The sequence below is a fragment of the Chaetura pelagica genome, unplaced genomic scaffold, assembly GCF_000747805.2.
Source record: "Chaetura pelagica isolate M959 unplaced genomic scaffold, ChaPel_1.0 scaffold79, whole genome shotgun sequence".
Classification (NCBI taxonomy): Eukaryota; Metazoa; Chordata; class Aves; order Apodiformes; family Apodidae; genus Chaetura; species Chaetura pelagica.
Genome location: NW_009969339.1, coordinates 160,013 through 182,422, shown reverse-complemented (window position 1 = coordinate 182,422; position 22,410 = coordinate 160,013). Strand labels below are relative to the sequence as shown.

Here is a 22,410-nt window from a genome sequence, read left to right as displayed (position 1 = left end):
GGGGAGGAAGAGGATGAAGGAGGGTGGAGGATGGAGACGGGGGAGCCCCGGGTCTGGCGGTGGGTTTGTCTCACCAGGGCACGGCCAGGCTGGGATAACTGGGAGGTGACAAAGCAGAGGACAAACTTGTTGCTTGACTGTTTTTTCCCGCTCCTCTGTGCCGGTCCAGCCTGATCCTGCAGCCCTGCTCAGCCCTGTGCTCTTGTGGGAGGTGAGGCTCGGATGCAGGTTCAGGTCAAGTTAAGGCACTGGGGTCTCATCTTGTTCTTGGGAAGAAAGATGTTTTCCCGGGAATTCCAGCACCAGACTTTTCCTGGGTGCACTGCTCTAAATTGGCACCCCTGCCCTTTAACCCCACACAGCCTCCCCAGAGCAGGACTGTGTGTCCCCTGCTGCTCCCCCACCCCCCTCATATGTCCCAGAGTCTCAAACCAGGGTCCGACCCCCACTTCTGACACCCATCTCCCCAAACCCTGACCTTGACTACTAGAGGTTTCCTGCTGTTCCCAGCCACCATCCCTCCCCCACAGCCCATCTCACATCCCCACCGGGGATACCTGTGGACCACCTGCTGCACAGGTGGCTGCAGAGCCAGTGACACTCACAGCAACAGGTACACCAGCACCAGAGTGAGAGGGAGAGCCTGCCACCTCCCTCTCCATGCCCATGGCTCAGCATTTACCATCAGGTTTATATCCCACCCAGGTCCTCACCCCCCGTAGCCCGGCTGAGCTCAGACACTTGTCCCTTGTGGTTCTAGTGCTGTTCAAGATTATGCTTGTTTTTCCCCTTCCTCAGGCAAGGAAAGACGTGTCCTTTCCCTTCATGGAGAACCTCAGAGAGCCCCACAGGCACGACAGCAAACTGGCAGCTCCAGCTCCCTTCACCACCACTACCACACACAGAGCTTTGGGCATGGCTGTGTATCTCTCAGCAAGGCCAAAGAGGCCAGGAGGGCAGTCTGGGACCATGACACAGAAGATGCGAAGCATACTTGAGCAAGTCGTGCATGGAGAAGGATTTCTTCAAGAAGAGAGGTATCAGAGACTCACAAAAGGCACGAGAGCCTGGCTACCCCCCAGCCTGGTCAAAGAGCATCACAGACAGGAATTTTTAGGGTCAGCACCACAGATTGCTGCATGCTGTTGCTGTTTCAGCTGGATATGGAGTGGATGACCATGAAGGTCTCCTTCACACTACCTCTAGGCCACTTCACAGAGCAGCTGGGGGTTACAGAGGAGCAACCAGCCCAGGAAGGGGATGATACCTGCACCCCCACCCCAGCTTCCCTGTGCAGCGAATGTGGGGACAGCAGGATGGGATTGCTCTACATAGGCTGCCAGAATCAGGGCGCCTCCTCAGGGAGCTCAGAGCTGTGGGCATTCCATCTCAGCATACCAAAAAGATAAATAGAAAAAGTCGTAAGATGGGGACCCAGGGGAAATGGGGGAAAGGGAAATAGCATCATGTGGCAAAGGACCCCCCTCCCCCGTGCACTTGTCAGATCATGCGACCTTAGAAAAGGGGGTCAGGGCAGGGATTACAGTCCCTCTTTTCCACATTCCTACCATGTGTTTGGACACAGATGCTTTCCAGGTACACAGAGTAGACCTCCCTGCAGGGCTAAAACCATGTACTTAGCTTCCCCAGACCTTGGACACACACTTTCACCCCAGCCATGTCCCTGGCTACAACTTACTTCTTTTGTAAGGAAGAAACCACTGAATCCACTTCTCCCTCCTCCTCCTATGTATTTCGCTGAGTCTCCAGGACTCCTAGCCTTCCCCTGAAGCAAGAACATCTCCAGAGCATCTCCCATATCCCTCTGGAGGGTCCCTGCAGGTTTTATTTTTAGTTGGAGTAGGAGTGCTTTCTTACACTGATTTGGGGCAGGGGGGGAGTCATTCACTTTCAGGCCTTACATTACTGCAGGATTGGGAAGCTGCTGTGACCTATCCGCTGCCTCAGCACAAAGTTCTGGGACTGCTCCCATGGCTTGCCACTGCTCCTGAACCAGAAGTTCACCTTTCTGAGAACTTAGGCTGCACACCAGCATCCCTAGGCACCTGTAAAGGCAGCTTCTGTGGCTCCCAGGCATCCCCCAGGACCTCCCAGCCCCAGCCTAGGGAATAATCCAGGAGGGGAAGAGGGACAAGGGCAGACAATCCTCAGGAACATCCCTAGAAGACATACAAATACTACTCAAAGCTACGTTGTATGGAGCATGATGCCAGGAAGTATAACAGGTCAGAGCCAACCATGTGCAACCCAGAACAAGGTGAGCACAGCTTGCATCTTGCACTGTGAGACACCTCCTACTTCTGGGGTGCCAGGGATGGGAGGGGCATTCAGTGCCCAATCCTGAACTGGGGTGTGGGACTGGCTGACCCCTCGTCAGGGGTTGCATGGGACAGAGACCCCAAATTGCTGCAGGGTGGCAGCCTGGAGAGAGCTGGTGGCATCCCAGGGTGACACACACACACAGCCTTGCCAGTCCCCTGCCTGGAGGGAGAAATCTTGCTCCAGGTGACTTGTTACAGGGGCTCACACAAGGCTGTTACAGCTGGTAATTGGTGCCCAGGGCTGCTAATTGCTTCTGCCTGTTACCTAACCCGTGACTCATTCCTCTAAGCAGGCAGCCGCACCTCCAGGGGTTATAAAGGTGGACTGGGGTGACCAGGGCACTGAGGGGGTCATTTATGTTTGCCTTGCAGGCTTCTGCCCTGTTTCTCACCCGTGTCCAGAACCAGTTGAAGGTGGATTTCAAAAGCCTTAGGGGAAACATTACAGATAAAGACAGGCCCTGAAAGAAGCCTGGGAGCAGGTAAGGCTGTGCTGCCTGCTGCTTGGAGAGCCAGGCAGTGCCAACCTGCCTTCCAGCAACCTTCTTTTGCCTTCCTTTCTCTCCAGCTTGCAACACTGCTGGTCCAGAGAGGTACAGGGGGACACCTGTTTATTAGGGGGGAGCTCACAAGTGCCAAGATGGGAGGGAGCACAGAGACTGCCCAAAATGGGGGGGCTTGCTAGTAATCACCCTCAGCTTAGGCCATAGGGCTGGGGGTGGTTCCCAGTGCCAGCAGAGGCTGGAGGAGTTGCCAAGCCCTGAATCAGAGAGCCTCATGCAGAGCATTTTCCCTGCATACCCAAGCACTACTTTTTTTTCCTGTGAAGATACAAACTCTAGTCTCCAAATCCATGCCAGGGTGAATGGGAGATTGCCTTGGGACTTCTCATCATCTCAACAAGACTACCCCTCTGTTTGCCTGCAGGGCAAGAACCCTCCCAGAGGTCTGGCTGTGTCAGGATGCTCAGGCTGCAGCCTCTGGAGTGAGTGTCATTTGGGAGCTTTCACCTGGAGCCATGTGTTACACCAGCTCCCCCTTTCCCTGCATCGCTTCAGGGCAGAGCTGGGACTTTGCTCTACATTTTAGTAACTGTAAGTTAAAATCATTTCCCTTTTCTTTCCTTCTTTCTCCCTGCTTCAGTCTCGTCCTCATAAAAGACACAGGCAACTGGTTTAGAGCCTGAAATAACACCTCACAGGGGACCCGTGAAGATCAGCAAGTTAATCTTTACTGAGAGCTTCAAATGTGCGTGACACTAGCAGTGCCCAAATTGCAGGGGCAAGTAGGACATAGGAAGGGCTTGGCTCTGGTGCTGGTTGCCCATCTTTTCCCATTGACCCCAGGACCAGTGGGCTCAGCAGCCTGACTGACTTTGTGCCCCACGGAGCCTCCCAGAGCCATAGACTCAGTTTTCCTCTTGCACGTCCCAGGAAAGACCATCAACCACCACAACCACCACCCCTCCATAGGGTGGGTAGCCTGGCACCCCTTTGCCATAGCAGGGCTGATAATGGCAAATGGTTAGGAGTCAGGACTGTGCTAGGGTGGGCGAGTAGGGCTGCTGCTGCCCCAGCCCTCTGTTTTCCTTGTCTCAGAGCCTGAACCCATGCTTGGCCCCATGCCAGGGTGAGAACAGGCCCCATTGAAGGGGCACAGTGGGGTTAGGCTCAGTCTCACTGTTGCGCCCAGGAGGATGAGGTAGCTGGCTTTGTCACTTCACAGAAGCCAGGGCACTGAAGGATGTGAAGCTCTAGGGAACTCAGCCAGACACATCAAGTGAGTTTTTCCCTGGCTTTCCTAGGGCAACCTGGCCAACACGGGCACTGGGCAGAGGCAAGAGACTGAAAAATGGGGATATGTAGAAAGAGGAGGGGGCTTGGTCTGTGGCACACTCAGGCTGTCCTCTCTTGCTGCCCTACAACAGCAAAAGTAGCGCTTCCTCCTTTCCCTGGAGGGCTCAGAGGAGAAAAATACCCCCTCATGCACCACTCAAAGCTTCCCAGTAACACACAAGCCCACAGCCTGCCACCCATTCCCATTATGAATAGTATTTAATTCTCCTTTTTATGGGGTTTGCCAATAAAAGGCTCCATTAATAATTTACAAGCAAGAAGGAGTACAGCTCCTATAAAACAAGGGTTTGTTGCAAGCTTAGTGTCATTCCAGCCGTGGTGCTGGCACGTGAGCTCTGCTCCCTGTGCCGTGGGACTGGAGGTGAGGTAGACAGGGGAAGAAGAGATCCAGAGCAAATGGTGCCATGGGGCAGGGAAGACAGAGGTGATGGGAGGAGGGACACACCAACGTGTGTGAGAGAGATGTTCCCACACAGCCTGATCCCACGCCGTTCCCCTGCGTTTCCCATCTGGCAATCTGACCGTGTATCAGAGACAAAGGCAGCCCGAGGTGTTGGGGAACAGCCCACAAGGGTGTTTCCCACCACGATGGTGGAAGACATCTCTCCACTAAAATACAGGAAGCTGAGATGGGGAGGCAGCATGTGTTCCTCCTCAGCTCCTGGTGGCCTCAAGGGGACTAGAAAGGCTGCCCCTGAGGGCCTTTGCTGCCAGCATCCTCCTGGGGAGGAAGGACACGCTACCTGAAAGAGCTTGGGGAGGCTTGGGCCTCTGAGAACATCTCTTGGGGCTGGCAGCTGGCAGTGCCCACGCTGGTACCCCCAGTTCAGTCATCACACTCCTCAGTCCACAGCGGGCGGTTTTGCTCCTGGAAGATGCATCCCCGGACCAGCCTGGGCAGCTCCTCAGCGCGGCTCCAGGCATGGGGCTCCACGCGGGCCCAGGAGCAGGGCAGCGCGTGGAGAGCCTGCTCAGCCCCACGGCACACCTTCAGCACCTCCGAGTCCCGCTGGCCTGCCTTTCCCAGCAAACTCCTGGGGAAAACACACAGACGAGTGTTACCCTTGGCACAGAGAGGTGGGGTGGACAGTTCAGTGGATAAGGAATTGGCTGGATGGTCACACCCAGAGAGTAGTGGTCAGTGGCTCAATGTCCCAGTGGAAAACAGTAACAAGTGGTGTCCCTCAGGGGTCCGTACTGGGGCCAGCGTTGTTTAACATCTTCATTAACGATACTGACAGTGGCATTGAGAGCAACCTCAGCAAGTTTGCTGATGACACCAAGCCGGGTGGTGCAGTGGATATGCCAGAGGGATGGGATGCCATCCAGAGGGACCTGGACAAGCTGGAGTAGTGAGCCCAGGTGAACCTCATGAGGTTCAACAAGGCCAAGTGCAGGGTCCTGCACCTGGGCCAGGACAACCAGATATACCTATACAGGCTGCGGGAAGATATGCTAGACAGCAGCCCTGTGGAAAAAGTCCTGGGGGTACTAGTGGATGAGAAGCTCAACATGAGCCACCAATGTGCCACTGCAGCCCAGAGGGCCAACCACATCCTGGGCTGCATTAAAAGAAGTGCGGCCAGCAGATCAAGAGAGGTGCTTCTGCCCCTCTACTCTGCTCTGGAGAGACCCCACCTGGAGTGCTGTGTACAGTTCTGGAGCCCCCAACACAAGAAGGACATAGACCTGTTGGAGTGTGTCCAGAGGAGAGCAATGAAAATGATCAGAGGGCTGGAGCACCTCTCTTATGTTGTGGTTGTTCAGTGTGGAAAAGGGAAAGAAGGAGAAGTGTTATAGCACCTTCCAATACCTGAAAGGAGCCTGTAAGGCCGGAGAAGAGCTGTTCACAAGGGATCTAATGACAGGACAAGGGGCAATGGTTTTAAGCTAGAGAAGGGTAGATTTAGGTTGGACATTAGGAATAAGTTCTTTAATATGAGGGTGGTGGATCACTGAAACAGGTTGCCTAGAGAGGTGGTGAAGGCCTCATCCCTGGAGACACTGAAGGTCAGGCCTGATGGGGCTCTGAGCAATCTGGTCTAGTTGGAGAGGTCCCTGTTTATTGTAGAGAGGTTGGAATAGATGACCTTTATAGGTCCCTTCCAACCCAAAACGTTCTATGGTTCTATTATTCTAAAAACACCCAGAAACTCCCTCACAAGTACACAAAACCAATTTTCCTGCCCTTTTTCCTTCTCGCAGCAGCCAATCCCAACACAAACACAGCAACTGGTCTCACCCAGACTATGTCTCTCCCTCTGAACAGAGATGAGGGTTTCTCTCTCCCCTCATGACACTACTGTCTTCTCTTACCTGAGTCCTCTAACATTCTTCTCAGTGACCTCGACATGGATAACAATGGGGTATATTTCACTTCTAATTAGATCCCTCACACACTGAACTCCCAGCTCTAGCAGGCAGTGTTTATTCTGGAAGGGAAATTGAACAGATTTACTGATTTAAATGGAGAAAAAAATAACCCCATCCCCTGACAGTTACATTAAATCAAACCCCATTCTGTGAAATACCATTGCTTTTCTAATAGTAAGTCCATTAAATGTGCAATTTATGGACAGTGTCAAGAGGGAAGGGGAGAACTAAAGAGCAGGGTCACCTGCTCCATCACCACCAACTCAACCCAAGAGCCCACTGGACCCCTCGCTCAGCCACAGCCCACCTTCACAACACCTTTGTCATCATTGTCACCCACAACCCCACATTTCTCCCTCTACCCTGAGCAGAGCTGTTGCCTCTTTGGCAAAGATGAGGCATGTGAGGGCAGGAAGGTCACTTCTGCACATGGCATTTCCCACTGTCTCCCCCACGAATCCCAGTTGCCATTTCTTTCACCTGAGCTCAACAGAAACTCAGGGAAAAGTCTCCATCTACAGCTCCACAACCCCACAGCACTTGGACCTAAAACATCCTTCAAATTACACTGCTCCCAAGCAAGCAACTCCTTCTCTATCAGCACACCATCCTCCCTTCTCCCTCAGCTGTCTCCTCCTCTCCCCCAGCCTGAACAGGGTGCTCCACCCTGGCCCTCTGTCCCCACACCAAACAGCTCAGCACCTTCTCCATCACCTCCCGGATCATGCAGATTCTCCCGCTCTCCCTCCGGTCCTGGGGGGTAGTTCTAGACACAGGGTGCTCCTGAGTGTGGGTTGTGCTGAGATCCCCTTCTGCCAGCTTCTCTGTGAGCCAAGAGAAGACAAAAAAAAGGGAGACATCAGCCCCTTGCTGCATGTACTTTCTACCTCAGATCCTGTATGTTTGCTGATGCTTTATCGAGTTCAGTGTTTATGGATTCTGGAGGGCAAGCTTAGTTATACAACATTACACATTGGCATGGATCTCCTGCAGCTTTCTGCCTACAGAACAAGCAAGATAACACAGCTGAAGACACCTTGCAGGGCAAGAGCAGCACTTGCGTTGCTGTACCCCAGCAGCCTGATCCAGCTCACAGCCATTATACCCCCCTTTCCCCACTGCCACACTGTCCCATCCCCTCCATAACAGAGTACAGCAGAAAAACAACCACTTGATTCTGCCTAGTAGGTCTTCTGCAGGGTTTGTGAGCTGCATGGGCTTGTAGACGGTTCCAGGGAGTGGAAGGATTGGGGAAGCAAAAGGAGAGTGCATCTTGGTGTGGGAGAAAGATGAGAGGCAAGTTGAACCTCCTTTTGTTGGTGACAGCCTGAGCCACCTCCTGCTGCTCAGAGGGAGAAGGACACATCCAGCAGCCAAGACAACGCCAGGCAGGAGAAACACCAACAGAGAACCTGCTCTCTGGAACTGGGTCCAGAGCATGTCCCAGCTCCCCCAAGCCTCAGGCTGGCTGGACATCCTCTGCTACCTCTGCCTGGTAGCACAGGTACTTCCCAGGTAGAGCTGGATCCCACAAATCCATTTGCTTCCTCCAAGGGCAGCAGGTTCCTGTGAAAGCTGGGCTGGCTTATACTGACTCTGCACTGGCCGTGGAGTTCTCCACGGGAAAAACATAAGCAGCAAAGAGAAGAGAAATCGCTCAGGGCTCCCGGATCACCTTTATTCCCTCGCAACAAGCAAAACTGACAAGGGAGAACAGAGTTTTCGCCCTGGCTGTGAAGTCCCCAGTTGCAGTTCCAGCTCGGAAGCAAGTCCCCAGGCAATGTGAGGAGGACCCTGCAGGGGGCTCAGCAGGGCAGGAAATATGGCCAAGGCACTCAGACAAGGAGCCCAGAAGCAGAAATTTGCAGCACCATCCTTCTTCAGCAAACCAGAGATTTTTCACTACCTCCCCTCCAAAAAACACACATACTTATTTTTCAGTCCTGCAGCTGGAAAAGGAAGAACTCGAAACGCGGGGAAAGGAGAGAGTTAGAGAAGAGAGGAGGAAGGAGGAAAGGAGCTCTCCTCTTGTCGAAATTCCCTATGGGAGAAAAGCCCTTTCCCCAGTAGCCTCTGCAGCAGTGTGTCAGCATCATGCTGCTGGCAGGAGGGAGAGGACAACAGCAATAAGACTGGATCTTCTTGCCCCCCAGGAAGGAAGAGCTGGTATGAAGTCAATCTGTGCATCTGCAGCCCAAAAAGCCAACTGTGTCCTGAGCTGCATCAAAAGCAGCACGGCCAGCAGGCCAAGGGAGGTGGTTCTGCCCCTCTACTCTACTCTCAGAGTACTGTGTCCAGTTTCTGGGGCCCCCACCACAAGAAGGACATGGACCCATAAATACTGGGGAGAAATCGTTTACTGTGAGGGTGGTGAGACATTGGAACAGGCTGCCCAGGGAAGTTCTGGATGCCTCCTCCTTGGAAGTGTTCAAGGCCAGGTTGGATGGGGCTTTGAGCAACCTGGTCTAGCAGAAGGTGTCCCTGCCTATGGCAGGGGGGTTGCAACTGGATGATCTTTAAGGTCTCTTCCAACCTAGACCATCCAATGATTCTATGAACCTGCAGATCCCACCTCAGCCAGGGTCTGGGAAGAGCCACCCAGAGCAGCAAGGCAACGCCACCACCACCCACCCAAGGGAAGAGAGAGGATCCCTATGACCCAGAAGATCCAAAGGGAGGACTGGTTTTCCTTTGGGCCAAAGACATAAGACACAATTGAAAATACAAGGGAATGTCTTGCAGACAGTCCAAAAAGATGACCTGTCAACATGTGTTGCCTGGGAAGACTGAAAGTCCCCCACAGCTGGCTGCTGAAGAGATACCTCATGTCCTCTCCAGGAGATCCATGAGACAGCATCTCATGCTTCCAGGACTCAGAGCAGCTCTTCCCTGATATGGACTGACAAAGGCCTCCACAGAAGTGACCTGCTTTAGCAGCATCTTAGCTTCCCACCATATGGTAAAAGAAAAAAGCAGCCTTGGGAAGTGGGAGACTTGTGCACCTTACCTCACTAAGGCACAGGCTCCTTGAACTCCTAAAGCATGTAAACCACCCATCGCTGCCTACCTGCTGGGCACACATGGAAGTCCAGGCGAGAGGTGGGCAAGTCCAGCAGGTTCCTGATGAGCCGTGGTGCAATGCAGTGAGGTGACAGCACGACAGGACGGGGTCTCTTCACCACCACAGGGCGCACCAGGCTGTAAGGCTTCAGGCTCGTGTCTGAGTCTAGAAGACATAAATGAAGAAGACAAAAACAAAGGTGAGAGCATGGGAGACAAGGCTATTACTATTCCACAGACCACCCTGTTCTTCCTGTACCATCCCCTCATTCTGACTCATGGAGGCATCTACCAACCACCCTATGTCCCAGGAGAGGTCCTACCCTGGTTACAACACTCACCCACAGGCAGTAGCCCTGGTTGCCCATTTCCTGAGGCTGAAGTTACATACCAGTATCTTCTCCAAAAAGTTAGATGACCCCAAGAACCACAGAAGTAACGGAAAGACCCATAAAGGCTAGGAAAAGGAGCATAGACTTTGCAAAATCCCATTAGAATCATAGAATCATTTTGGTTGGAAAAGTCTTGTAAGATCATCCAGTCAACTGTTAACCCAGCACTGCCAAGTTCACCACTAAACCATATTCCTAAGCACCACATCTAGATTTCTTTTAAATACCTCCAGGGATGGTGACTCCATCACTTCCCTGGACAGCCTGTCAGCAGAGTTACAAAAGGGATCCTGGGCAGAGACTGAGACATCCCAGATGCCAGTTTCCTTTCAGTGCTCACAGGGGATAACTGTGTCTCCAGGAGAGGTGGGGCAGGTGCAGGGGTAACAGCTCACCTGAGCAGGGGTCCAGCCACAGCTGCTGAGGGGGCTGTTCTGTGCTCCTCTGAGGTTTGGATTTCACCATGCGCAGTTGGTCCAAGGCCCTTTTCTTTAGCTGAGGAGAAAGTGAAGGCAATTAGGCTGAAAGCATAGACCATTTCACACACAGACACAGAGAGCTGGCTGCAGAACACCCGCTGGCAGAGGCAATGGAGTGCACATCCAAAAAGCACAGGACTGGGTCTGCCACAGATCAGGTTCAGTCTAGGAAATGGGGAGGGGGGTAGGAAAGCAGCCACAGAGCAGTGACACTGCCTGGGCTATAAGCCCCTGCTCTGCTTGCTAACTCAGCTGCCACCTCTGAGTGGATTTACCAACAGAGTGGGGCCAATTGCATGGCAAGGTGGTGGGCTGGCCATAGGGACACACACGCGTGACTCTCATTGCTGGCTTCTGTGGCTTACATTATTTCTGTGCCCCCTTGGCTGCCCATGCATCTGACCCTTCTCCTGGATCTTCAAAAGCTGGTGAGCCCTGGAAAGACAAAAAGGTTGCACTCAAGCAACTCTAGAGCCCCCAAGGATCATAGCCTACTGTGACCCTCTTTATCAAACCCCACAGAGACCTGCTGAAGCACAGGCATGTCAAAGCCCTCACCCAACCTCCCAGCCTCTCAAGAGCACCCAAACACTACCTCACTGGTCCCCCATCCAAGGTTTGAGCAGCCCAAACTATCAAGAGGCCAGTCTGAATGCCTCATGACTCCTAGAGGATGCTGACCACAGAGAAATGGGACAGGTACCCCAGGTACTCCCTTGCCTTCCTCCTCACCCTCGTTACCTGCTGTAGTTGGGCACTGTCCCCTTGTCCAGGTCCCGCATGGTCAAGGGATCAACGCGGGAACAGTACCACTCCGGCCGCCCCTTGTGCATGGTGTCCATGACATGGAGGATCTCCCGACACTTGACACACAGTGCGTAAGGGTCTGATGGCTCCAGGAGGGACAGGTTGGTGCGTACATAGAACGAGTCTCCAGAAAGCTTCTTCCCTTCTTCTAGGGCTTCCCGCAGGGGCTGGTATCCTGAAGCAGGAGATACAGGTCACCAGTGGGGACACATAAAACAACTATCACCAACAAGACAGACAAGTCCCCAGCACACCTGTGATGCTACAGATTGGGGTGGGGGATGCAGAGGAGGCAAACAGACAGAAGGTCTGTACCTCCATCCTGTAACTCAGAGGATGAACATGTCACACCAGACAAGGAAAGCTACTGGAGCTACAGCCAACCCCTGTGTCACACATGGTGGCCTAGGACCAAACAGGAGAGGAGAGAGAATAACCGAGATTTACTTCCAGGGCTGGGAGGAGGATCTGGAAATGGACATAGAGAACTCAGGATCAAAGGAGACCCAGCAGCCAGGGCCTTACCTTCCAGATCCAGTTGAAAGACAAGACTGGAGGGCTCATCCCAGTGCTGCAGGCTCAGGTAGGCAACCTCCCGCGTGCAGTTCTCCAGGGAAAGCACCTCCTCCTTCAGCGATGGCACCCTCAGCTAGCAAGAACCCAATGCCATTAGACCTAGAGGCTGGAAGAGCAGGCTACTCCCCAGCTCCCCCACCCACCAGGGTTACACAAGAGATGTTACAGAGTGAGGCATGTCCAGGGAAAGCTCTAGTGAGGACAAGGCATTCTCAGTCTGCCTCTGCTTCTGACCTCTGCCTCTGTCATACCTGCTGTCAGCCACCACCCAGTCTGGATGCTGGGCTGCTGTGAAAGCAAATGTGTGTGCATCAATGTGTGCGTGAGTGGGGGCAGGGGAGCTGGTTTATTTGCAGCTACAGGTGGGATATTAATTCAAGTAGCATAGCTGTGTTTCAGGTGGTGCCTTTCCTTCCCTCCAGGAGCTTTCTTCAGAGTTATTCTCTATAGCTCAGGAGGGTCACAAAGGCCTGAGAAATCTCACCCCAGAATTCGCAACAGGCACGTGCAGGATGCAAACTGCTCTGAAATACTGCAAGATGACAGACAACCCCGGGAGACATACAGCCACATTGTCAACTTAATCTGCGTGACTCTTCTCTGTTTCTCCCCTCTCACAGCTGAGGGAAGAGTTTCAGAAGGTCTCAGCATTTTTACATGCACTGGTACACTCGAGTGCTGTGAGACCTGGATGGGTGTTTGTGCTGCATAAAGCTCTAGGCAGGGAGCAGTCCTGAGAAACAAGGGAAATGGAGGTGGACTTCAAGCTGGGTAGAGGTCAGCTTGCACTGGGGATCACTTCACACTCCTTGCATTATCCCAGGTGCCTTGCAAACCCACAAAGCCATCCCATTCCCTGACTCACCTCAATGAGCCGACACCCTTCCCTGAGTCCTGCATCCTGGACCCGCGAGCCTGGCTTGACCCAGTGGACATAAATCCCTGTCCTGTTCCCTCCAAGGATGGAGATGTCTGCTCTGAGCCTTTTCTCCTGGGGTGAGGGGTTGCTGGGGTGACCCATGTTCATGACCTGTACCACCAGTGACCTGGCAAAGAGAAACTCCAAGTCCAGCAACTGAAGTTTGCTGCCTTTTCTAAGAACTGACCCCAGTGCCTTGTGCCCAGCTACAGGGTGTTATATTGTGCTGAGCACTGTAGTACAGAGCTCATGATTTACAGCCACCACCCTGACACACACACTGAGCTTATCAACCTCCATGACCTATTCCTCCACCCCAACAGCCCCAACACCAAAGCCAAGCTGGTCTACTCAGTCCTCTCCCTACCTAGGAAGATGTGCGTCCAGCTCAGGGCAACAGCCCCAACCCTGCCATAACATCTGGGACAGCACAAAAAACTGGAGTCCTGCTTAGGAAGCAAGGACCATAGGATCTTCATTTCTTTCCTCTCCCATGAATGAGGAAAAGCCCACAAGGGGGGAGGCAGAAAGGAAGGGTCTCCCAAGCATGGTCCCCCAGCACCAGGAAACATTCCCCCAAGGAGTTAAGAGTCTCTGAAATAATTCAGAGAGCAGCAGTCACCTCCTAGTGACCTCCTCACGGCTGGGAAGCGTGGACAAGCAGATCTCTGACTTCACTCTGGCGTAGGTGCTGCTGGAAGAAGAGGAGAAGGCCCCAAGCGAGGCACTAGCAAAACCACTGCCTAGGAGAGAGAGCAAGAGGGAGAGAGAGGGCACATCACCTCTCCGAGTGCTACAAGGAGCTCATGTTCTTGGGGTGACAAAGGTCTGTCACCTCCCTCCTGGGCATTTTCTAACATCTGACCAGGAAAAAGAGGCTGCAGGGAGGATTTGAATGGTCACGCTCCTAGAAAGGGTTTCCCATGTCTCCTAAGATCAAGCAAATCCTTGCTCCCTTCACCACCATTTTGGTCAGAAAGCAGCAGCATCCAAGGCCACCCGGATGTGCCTGGAGATCAGCCACCAGCACCCACAACAGGACCTGCCAGCACCAGGAGATTTACAACCCATCACCCAGAACCAATGAAACCCCAGCGTGAAGGCATTTTTATTCTGTTACCTACTCTCCCAACCCCACATTAAGTTCTCCATCAACGCAGCTCTCTATGAATTAAATAGAACTGATGTGAACAGCTCCTTGCTCTGCAGAGGAAAATACGGCTTTTCCAGCTGCTCTGCCTGGCATAGTAGGAGCAGGGGGACACGTGGGGTCCATAGCACCCTCCTAAGGGTGCAGACCCCTCACAGTGAGCTGCACAAACCAAAGGCATGAGGGAGGTTCAGTTATCCAACCCTTCTTCCCACAGAACCCACTTCTTTCCAGCTAAGCCTTGCGGGGAAAGCCCCCACCCTGGTACCTGTTGCATCTTCAATGCTGCTAAAGGAGCCGCAGGACAAGCTACAAAGGAGACACACAAAGGTGGGCTGTAAGGCAGCAGCTTTTCCAAAGCCTGTTTGCATCCCATTCTCAACCCCATTCCCCAAGCCTTCCCTCACCCCCTCTGCCAGCATGAAGCCCCCAGTCAGCCTTCCCATTCTCCATCTCCACTCCAGGCTGCCCCCTCCCCTGCCAGCTTGCTTTCCCTGGCCCCCACGACCCCCCACAACGATACTGCCTCAAGCAGCCCCCAGTAATCACCTTTTGAAGGGCATGCACCTCTCTTCCCGCTGCCGACGGAGGATGGAGCCAATGCAAGGGGGGAAAGGGAAGGTGGAAAGGCGGTTGATATCCTTCTCATTGTCGGGAGTCACCTCCTTGGGCAGAGTGAAAAAGAGATGTCTGCTAACACCAACACCACCTCTCCCCTCACTTTGGGCTAGGTTGCAAACAGCTCCTAGGGTATCACATTCACCTTCAGGGAGCATCCACATCCCTCCAAACACTCAGGGGCATCTTGTTTTGCCAAGGAGATAGCATGGATGGAGATGTATGACACTGCACCCCACCTTTTTGCAACGTACAAGCGATAGGAGTAGTAGCAAATGAAGGGAATAGCCAACCTTGTCCCTGTATCTCACTTTCAACCACTGCACACTCAGAGGTGTGAGTAACCTGCAGGACTACACACTTGGGATGAGGGCTCAAAGAGTCAAAGGGAAATTGCTAAGAACCTGACTCCACTTAAAACAAGACAAAACTGCTATAGGTTTCAAAAGATCTGGGATTTTTCCCTCAGCATGTGTAGATGAAACAGCTTTTTGGGGAGGATAATGGCTTACATGAGGCTGTTGATGTCTAGGGTGTCATATGGGATGAAGAGAGTTTTGCTTCCCCTTTCCCACCCAGCTCACTGCTACACACTTTGCTTCAGCTTTGGCCAGCTTGACAGAGCCTGAGAGAAGAAAGCTTCATGCATGGCATCTGCTTGCACCTTACACACTACCCCATGCCCAGTTTTCCACCAAGCCACAGCCCCACGATGCACTCACTCCAATGCCTCTGTGCCCTTCTAGAGCAGTGTGGGTCACCACTGCCCTCAGCCTGAAGGTCAGCCCCTCATGGTCAAGCACTCACCATGCTCTGAATGACCGAATCCCCTGGGAACGGGATAGCAGAATCCCCCAGTGCATCCACAGGTCCAGCTACAGGGTTGTCTATGAGGCTCCAGGTGCTGCTGAGGTTGGAGCAGAGGGAGTAGGAAGAGCTGCACATCTGGGAGAGAAGGGACTCCGTCACCCCATTGCATCCCTCAAAACCAGCCCTGGCCCCTCTGCCTTCTCCTCTTCTCCCCTCCTCCTAGCCACCCTCACCTTGCCCAGGCTGCGGCTGCCTTGGCACCGCTGCAGCTGTGCCTCCAGCGTGCTGCTCAGCCCTTCTGCCTGGCTCAGCTTGCTCTGGAGCTCATCCCGCTCCTCCTCCAGGGCCCGCACGCGTTTGCGGTACTGGTCCTTCTCGATCAGGCTCTGGGAGTATTGCAGCTGCACCCCATCACGGCTCTGGATTGCCTGCAAGGAGCCAGGCTGAGAGTGAGGAAAGGCAGAGAACCGCACAACTAATCCCCACTTCCTGCCCTGGCATGGATGGAGAAGATCCACTGGGGAAGGAGGGGATATCCAGAGCAGAGGCAAAAGCCTGCTGGGAGGTGGAGAACCAGGGGGAGAGTAACTTACCTGGTCTCGCTCTTTTTCAATCTCCTCCAGCTGCAGCAGCACCGTGTTCATACGATGCTTGTAAAGATCACAGTCCTTCTGCAGCGTCCGGTACTTCAGCTGCAGATCTTCCACCTCCTGGAGGTACTGGCAACAGCAGGCAGAGAGCATGATCATAGAATCATAGAAGGGCTTGAGCTGGAAGGGACCTTAAAGATCACCTAGTTCCAACCCCCATGCATGGGCAGGGATATCTCCCAATAGATCAGGCTTCTCAGAGCCCCACCCAACCTGGCCTTGAACTTCCACAACCTCCCTGGGCAACCTGTTCCAATGTCTCACCACCCTCACACTGATGAATTTCCTCGTAACATCCAACCTAAATCTCCCCTCTTCCAGTTTCGATCCATTCTTCCAGTTTTGAAGCAATTTCTGTGGGTTCCCAGCCCCCTCTCTCCTGTCTCTTCCTGGCCCTGCTCAGTGCACAGGGATGGGGATGGATGCCCTACCTTATCCCTCAGCTCTTCAGCCCACTGCAGCTCATTCTGCAGGGAGCTGAGTTTCTGACAGAGATCCTGACGGTCGTCTTGGGCTTCTTTCCAGTCATGCTCCAGGATGTCCAGCAGGATCTGCTCAGAGCCTGGCACTGGGCCCTCACCAGGTGTCTAGAAGGTTGAAAAGGTACATTTACTGCTCCACAAGCACCGAGGGAGCATTAGACCTGGGCAGTGATAGGAAGACTGCCATCATCACCCCTGCATTAATCTACTCTGTACTCCAAGGAACAAAGCCACACTTGTGAACACATCCTAGAGTCACAGAGATGGCAACAAGGACCCACCACTGCCCAAATCCAGAAGCAATGGCAGCTGCCACAGCCAAGCAATCTGCTCAGAGCATGGGACAGTGACTTTCCCCATCTCTCCAGTGCCCACATCACCAGCCCCAGAGGGACGAGAGGGGTGGTGCTGCACCAGGACAGGGGGTGACTGGCAGCCTGCCCTGACCCCTCAGGTACCTGCAACATGCCCTGCAGCTCCTGCAGCGAGGCCGTGAGCCGCTGGTTCTCAGCCCAGAGCTCAGACATGGCGGTGTCGGGGTGGCCCCGCTCCTCCGCCTCGCGCTGGGGCGCGGCAGACGCCTGCTTCCGCAGCAGGCTGCACTCCTCCTCCAGGCTGGTCACTTTGCACTTCAGCTGGTCCACCTGCAACCCAAGGAAGAAACAGAGTCTGACACACAACAGCTGCACCTCTGCCTTCCGCAAGAAAGTGAAGTAGAGGGGATGCTGGGCAGAAAAAGGGTCTGGAGGTGAGGAAAGCAAGGGACAGGCAACCATGGGAAGGACTATCCTACCACTGGGCCAAGGTTAGCACAGCTGCACACAAGGGGTTTATCCCTGCAGGGTACAGAAGGAAGACACCCTTGCATAAACACATTCAGCCTTAGGCTCCTCTCTTGGTGCAACAACTTCTCATGCTACCTTGGGGCATTCCCAGTGAAGCTGGCCTTGATCACGGGTAGACTAGGGATCTCTGATGCACTGCCAGAGCCAGCAGCTGTGGGTTTCTCAAAGGCTTTCCAGCTTCTAGAATAGCTAAGGAACAAATTTGTGGCAGAAAAAAACACTGAAGTTTAATTCAGTGTGGAGAAGCCACCTCTGGCCTGAGAAGCATTTGAGGCTCGAGCTGCTGGAAGCTGCAGGGTACCACAGATGCATCATCACACCCTGGCCTGCTCCCACACTTCTCCACCAACATGTCACTGGAGACAGGGGAGGTCAGCTACTTTTAGGAGTAAGGGGGGTCCTCACAGAGCTCTAACAACTGATGGTTTTGACCAAAAGAACCAGTTTCATAGTCAGGTAGGCTTTGAGAGCAAAGAGGGCAGGGGAAACCCATAAAAGCCAGCGAGTACCAAAGAGCACTGCCAAAATTGCCAAGGAGAGAACTGGGAACAGGATTGCTTCTGCAAATCTGTCCAAAAGACATAAAATTACTTATGGAGATGGGTCACTTCTGGACCCCAGGGCCGAGAGTGGAAGGCAGGCTGGGACATGGTGGCCCACACTGCTTCCAGGTGGATTTCTGTACTCCAGTCACCCACAAGCGATTTCCTTCCCTGTTCAGAGGAGGCCCAGGGGAGCTGGCATTGGCAGAAAGATCAGGTAACACAGTTTTGTACCAAAGAACCAGTTTCATAGTCAGGTAGGCTTTGAGAGCAAAAGAGGGCAGGGGAAACCCATAAAAGCCAGCGAGTACCAAAGAGCACTGCCAAAATTGCCAAGGAGAGAACTGGGAACAGGATTGCTTCTGCAAATCTGTCCAAAAGACATAAAATTACTTATGGAGATGGGTCACTTCTGGACCCCAGGGCCGAGAGTGGAAGGCAGGCTGGGACATGGTGGCCCACACTGCTTCCAGGTGGATTTCTGTACTCCAGTCACCCACAAGCGATTTCCTTCCCTGTTCAGAGGAGGCCCAGGGGAGCTGGCATTGGCAGAAAGATCAGGTAACAGGTAAGGGAGGATTCCAGCCCAGACTGGTAGGGGGAATGCCAGAAGGCAGCAGAGCCAGGTTATTAATAGGCTCAAGGCAGGGCTGTCCTTGCCCAGGCAGGAAATGGGTGCATGTTTGCTGGAGGTGAGAGCTTGGCAGCTGGAGTGCAGTGTCATGAATTCCTTCAGGTATGTGGCATGAGTCTCCCAAACGTCATGAGAGAGGCAAGGAGGCGGTGGGGAGCAGCGGGGGCAGAGGGGACAGAGCCTGGGCCAAAACACTCTCCTGTGAGCAGTGAGACGGGCTGGGCAGCTCCAGGCAGCAAGCACAGCCACCATCCTCACTAGAAAGAGGAAAATGCAGCCCCTTTCCCCGGAAAGAAGTGAAAACAAACACTCAGCTTGATTCAGCTGCCTGCTGCCTGGACGTGGTGCAGGCACCCATCAGTAGAGCAGGCAGTGCAGGATGGCACGCAGGAGCAGGCAGGGCATCTCTTGGTACCTAGGGCCAGGCTGTGAGCCAGGAGATGCCAGAGAAGGCACTGCCCCGACTGCTCCTCTAAGGAGTTGGTTCCAGCTCCTGCAGGTTACGTATCTCCAGCCGCAGCAGGAGCTGCTGATGTATCTCCAGCTGCCCCAGGGCAGGGTGAGTCTCCCACACCGTGCCCATGACTTGGCTGCTCTGCCCCGCACGCTCCCCAGCAAGAGCAGGAGCACACACCTCAATACACGTCCCACCTACCACCAGCTCCTTCACACTCGTGAGCCACCATGCACAGACATCCACATGCAGCCCACTCGGCCGTCAGCCCCACCACCACCCCTGCTGCTCCCTGGGGCCCTACCACCAGCTGAAGGTCCCGGCTCCGCAGCACGGCCATGTTCTTCTCCTCACAGAGCTGCGCGTAGCGCATGGCCATCATGTAGTTCTCATCCTTCAGCCTCAGCAGCTCCAGGCTGTTGGAGTCCCACTCCTCTCTCAGCCGCTGGCAACGCTCCTGCACCTTCAGGAGCTCCTGCAGCTGCTGCTCCAGCCGGGCCTGCTCTTGCTCCAACGACTGGTTTTTCACCTGGAGCTGGTGCTCCTTAAGCAGGTGTTCCTTCCGCTGAGCCCTCACCTTCTTCACCTCCATCATCAGGAACTGAGTTAGTCCCTCAGGGCCTTCCTCATCTGGGGGGAGACAAAGGAGAATCAGGTCCCGGTTGCTGAGAGGAGGGTAACCCCCAAGAAAACAGCCTGCAGATTGGCCCAGTGCTCTGTTTTCCACCAAGAAGTGCCAAGCTCTCCTGTGGGATTTTCCCACACTTATGGCACCACAGTTCATCACACATGTACATTTGGCTCCTTCCCTGCCAGATCCAGAGCAAGGAGGTGTCAAGGTTCCTTGCATACCGCTAGTAAAAAACAGGGGTTTATGCATGTGCATGCATGGATACCTAGCCCTTCCCATGCAAGTAGCAGCCGGAAGGAGGGAAGGAACATCTGCCCCTACCCAGGATCATGGAGCAGCGCTGGGCTGGCTCCCTCCCCGTCAGCCGTGTGTAGTGCTCTGGGTAGTAAAACTCTAGAGACTCCAGGAAGGCTTCATAGCCTCGCTTCCCACGGCGCCGGAGAATGTCCATCAGGTAACCTGGAAGGAGGGATAAAGAACTAGGATGAGTTCCCTGCAAACCAAAGAGAAAAAAGGGCACAGACCGGCTTTGTGCTACAAAATATCGCGTCCGCCAGTTCTGCTTCCACCTGTAGGAATGGGAATGGCTGGAGGAGGGAATGGGACAGGAGTGTTTCCCTCATGTGTGCACCTAAGGGGAGGCCCACAGAGGATGGGTGGCAGGGCTGGCTGCAGAGCATCTCAAACAACAACAAAGCTGTGGCAGCACTGCAGTGGGAAGGACCAGGAGGCCACAACACCACATGCTGGTTAGCACCCACTGCATATCAAAACCAGGTTGTCCCCGACAAACCAGGCCCAAGTCAGTGCAAGTTTGTGCTTTCTCCCACCTGTCTGGTTGCTTTTGCAAGGGAATCGGCACGAGTTCAGCACCTCCTCCTCATCCTGCTCGTCTATCACACGGCACTGGCGCAGGTACGGGGTGAGCTTTGCAGGGTTCAGGGAGCGGGTCAGCTGGTGCCGTGCACTCTCAATCTTCTCCCAGATGGTGTCTTCTTCCTCTTCCTGCTCCAAGGGGCTGCAAGCTTGGAGAGGGGCATTCTCCAGGGCTGGGTGGATAAACGGAAAGAGAAGGTTTTAGGACTGTCTCAGTAGTCCAGAAGCACCAGAACAGGTTGCCCAGAGGAGTTGTGGACACCCTCTCCTGGTAGCGTTCAAAGCCAGGTTGGATGGGGCTTGGAGCAACGTGGTCTAGTGGGAGTTGTCCCTGCCTGTGCACGGGGGTTGGAACTAAATGATTTTTAAGGTCTCTTCTACCCCAAACTGTTCTGTGATTCTATGAAATTCAAGGTTTTGTGAGAATAAATCCCTACAAAGGGCCCTGGACATATCTCCAAGAAGATGAGCTGCTGCTGGAGCCATGGCCCAGTGGGTTGCAGGGGCCAGACTAGGAGGGGACTGTTCCCTTGCAAGAAATGCTGAACAGAAAAGGGAAATGTGTCAATAACTTCTCACAGGTACAATCCTGAAAATTGGCCCAGGAGGAACTTGAGAGTCCACCTAGGGACTTAGATAAGCAGATGGCAGAAGGCAAGTGGTGCATAAGGGAGTCAGGACAGTAGGAAGTTTAGGGAAGATGTCATCTTCACAACTGAAGCATTTTTATATTCCCGCCCACCACCATCACACATCTTCCCCTTTTCCCCATCCCTGAAAACAGGAAACTCTCAGGACCAAGATTTTCACAGCCTAGGACATGCTCTCTCACAGTAGGGCTGGAGAGGAGATTTCCCTAGGGATTCATTTGCCCCATGCATGCCTCAAGCATCAGTGACTAAACTGAAGTTCTTGAGGACATAATTCCATGGAGCAGCTTGGCTGCAGGTACTGGAGCCCAAAGGGAATCACAGAACCTTATATTCCATGTATCTTCCACACATTGGTGTGGAGCCCTGGCAATACCTCTATCAACCAAATAAAGCAAGGGGAACCCCCTGAAGCCAGTGAACCAAAAATGCTTTGAGCAGTGGTGAACCTGCTGCATTAAGTCCTACAAGCTCTGATGGAACATGCAAGGAGCTCTCTTCCAGCTGGGTATCAACCCAACCAGCATACCTATTCTCACTTGAGAAACAAAGCCTGCTTCACAGGCCAGCACAAATCCTTTCAGCTGGCAAGGCAAAGCACAGCAAAGCTCTTCTGAGACCTTGAAGCCACCTCTCCTCCCCGGTTTGCACCATCACCTGCCACTGTGGTGCTGGCATCAAGTCTAGCTTTCCTACCCTAGCCACACAAACATGCCCAGGAGCTGTGTAAAGGCTCACATTGCCTGAAGGCAAAGGGAAGGAAACCTTCTTCTCTTTTTTCTTCTCTTTGGGTTTTGTTTTGTTGTTGGATTTTGTTTTGTGCCTTTTTTCTCTCTTGTGGCGAGAATGATATCATGCTATTTGAGACAGCCAACTAGCACAGCAAGGAGGATGGCTGAGTGGGCTGTGAAGGAGCTAATCCTCCAAGTAGAAATACAGGAGGTTCAGGGTCTGCTGGATGAGGGATAACAGGAAGAGAGAATTGTTGAATCCACAGAAGACACTCAAGTGTCTGATTTCCAGCACCAAAGGGCTTAGGAGCTTAAATACCGATACAGATCTGGATCGTCCCAGGTTGAACAAAGAAAACAGGCTGCGTTGTTTTTTTGCAGAAACTGATCTCTCTCGTTTGGGACAAGCTCATTTGCCACAGGGACACAAGTAAGCAGGAGGAGGACGCAACAGCAGGTCACAGAAGTTGGGCTGCTTTGAGCTCCACTCCTCGGCAGCAGATTTACGCCTTTAAATTCAAGTATTTCTCAAA

General features: G+C 53.4%; 2 protein-coding genes across 2 annotated transcripts in view; both read right to left on the bottom strand.

Annotated features, from left to right (window-relative positions):
* Nucleotides 1–4,800, bottom strand: part of MFNG (MFNG O-fucosylpeptide 3-beta-N-acetylglucosaminyltransferase) — an 18,016-nt gene extending 13,216 nt beyond the window's left edge. Inside the window, exons 1-2 of the mRNA XM_010005840.1 lie at nucleotides 4,721–4,800; nucleotides 2,646–2,771 (exon numbers count right to left, since the gene is read on the bottom strand). Of these exons, the coding sequence (XP_010004142.1) occupies nucleotides 2,646–2,771; nucleotides 4,721–4,800 (206 nt within the window). The remainder of the gene's footprint in view (nucleotides 1–2,645; nucleotides 2,772–4,720) is intronic.
* A 224-nt stretch (nucleotides 4,801–5,024) lies between these two features.
* Nucleotides 5,025–22,410, bottom strand: part of CARD10 (caspase recruitment domain family, member 10) — a 37,308-nt gene continuing 19,922 nt past the window's right edge. The window contains exons 2-21 of the mRNA XM_010005839.1: nucleotides 20,451–20,669; nucleotides 19,942–20,079; nucleotides 19,294–19,619; nucleotides 16,973–17,158; nucleotides 16,464–16,619; nucleotides 15,976–16,101; nucleotides 15,616–15,810; nucleotides 15,380–15,517; nucleotides 14,504–14,619; nucleotides 14,223–14,263; nucleotides 13,427–13,547; nucleotides 12,751–12,931; nucleotides 11,835–11,958; nucleotides 11,244–11,484; nucleotides 10,868–10,937; nucleotides 10,419–10,518; nucleotides 9,639–9,797; nucleotides 7,274–7,395; nucleotides 6,515–6,630; nucleotides 5,025–5,232 (exon numbers count right to left, since the gene is read on the bottom strand). Coding sequence (XP_010004141.1) covers nucleotides 5,025–5,232; nucleotides 6,515–6,630; nucleotides 7,274–7,395; nucleotides 9,639–9,797; nucleotides 10,419–10,518; nucleotides 10,868–10,937; nucleotides 11,244–11,484; nucleotides 11,835–11,958; nucleotides 12,751–12,931; nucleotides 13,427–13,547; nucleotides 14,223–14,263; nucleotides 14,504–14,619; nucleotides 15,380–15,517; nucleotides 15,616–15,810; nucleotides 15,976–16,101; nucleotides 16,464–16,619; nucleotides 16,973–17,158; nucleotides 19,294–19,619; nucleotides 19,942–20,079; nucleotides 20,451–20,669 — 3,083 coding nt within the window. The remainder of the gene's footprint in view (nucleotides 5,233–6,514; nucleotides 6,631–7,273; nucleotides 7,396–9,638; nucleotides 9,798–10,418; nucleotides 10,519–10,867; nucleotides 10,938–11,243; nucleotides 11,485–11,834; nucleotides 11,959–12,750; nucleotides 12,932–13,426; nucleotides 13,548–14,222; nucleotides 14,264–14,503; nucleotides 14,620–15,379; nucleotides 15,518–15,615; nucleotides 15,811–15,975; nucleotides 16,102–16,463; nucleotides 16,620–16,972; nucleotides 17,159–19,293; nucleotides 19,620–19,941; nucleotides 20,080–20,450; nucleotides 20,670–22,410) is intronic.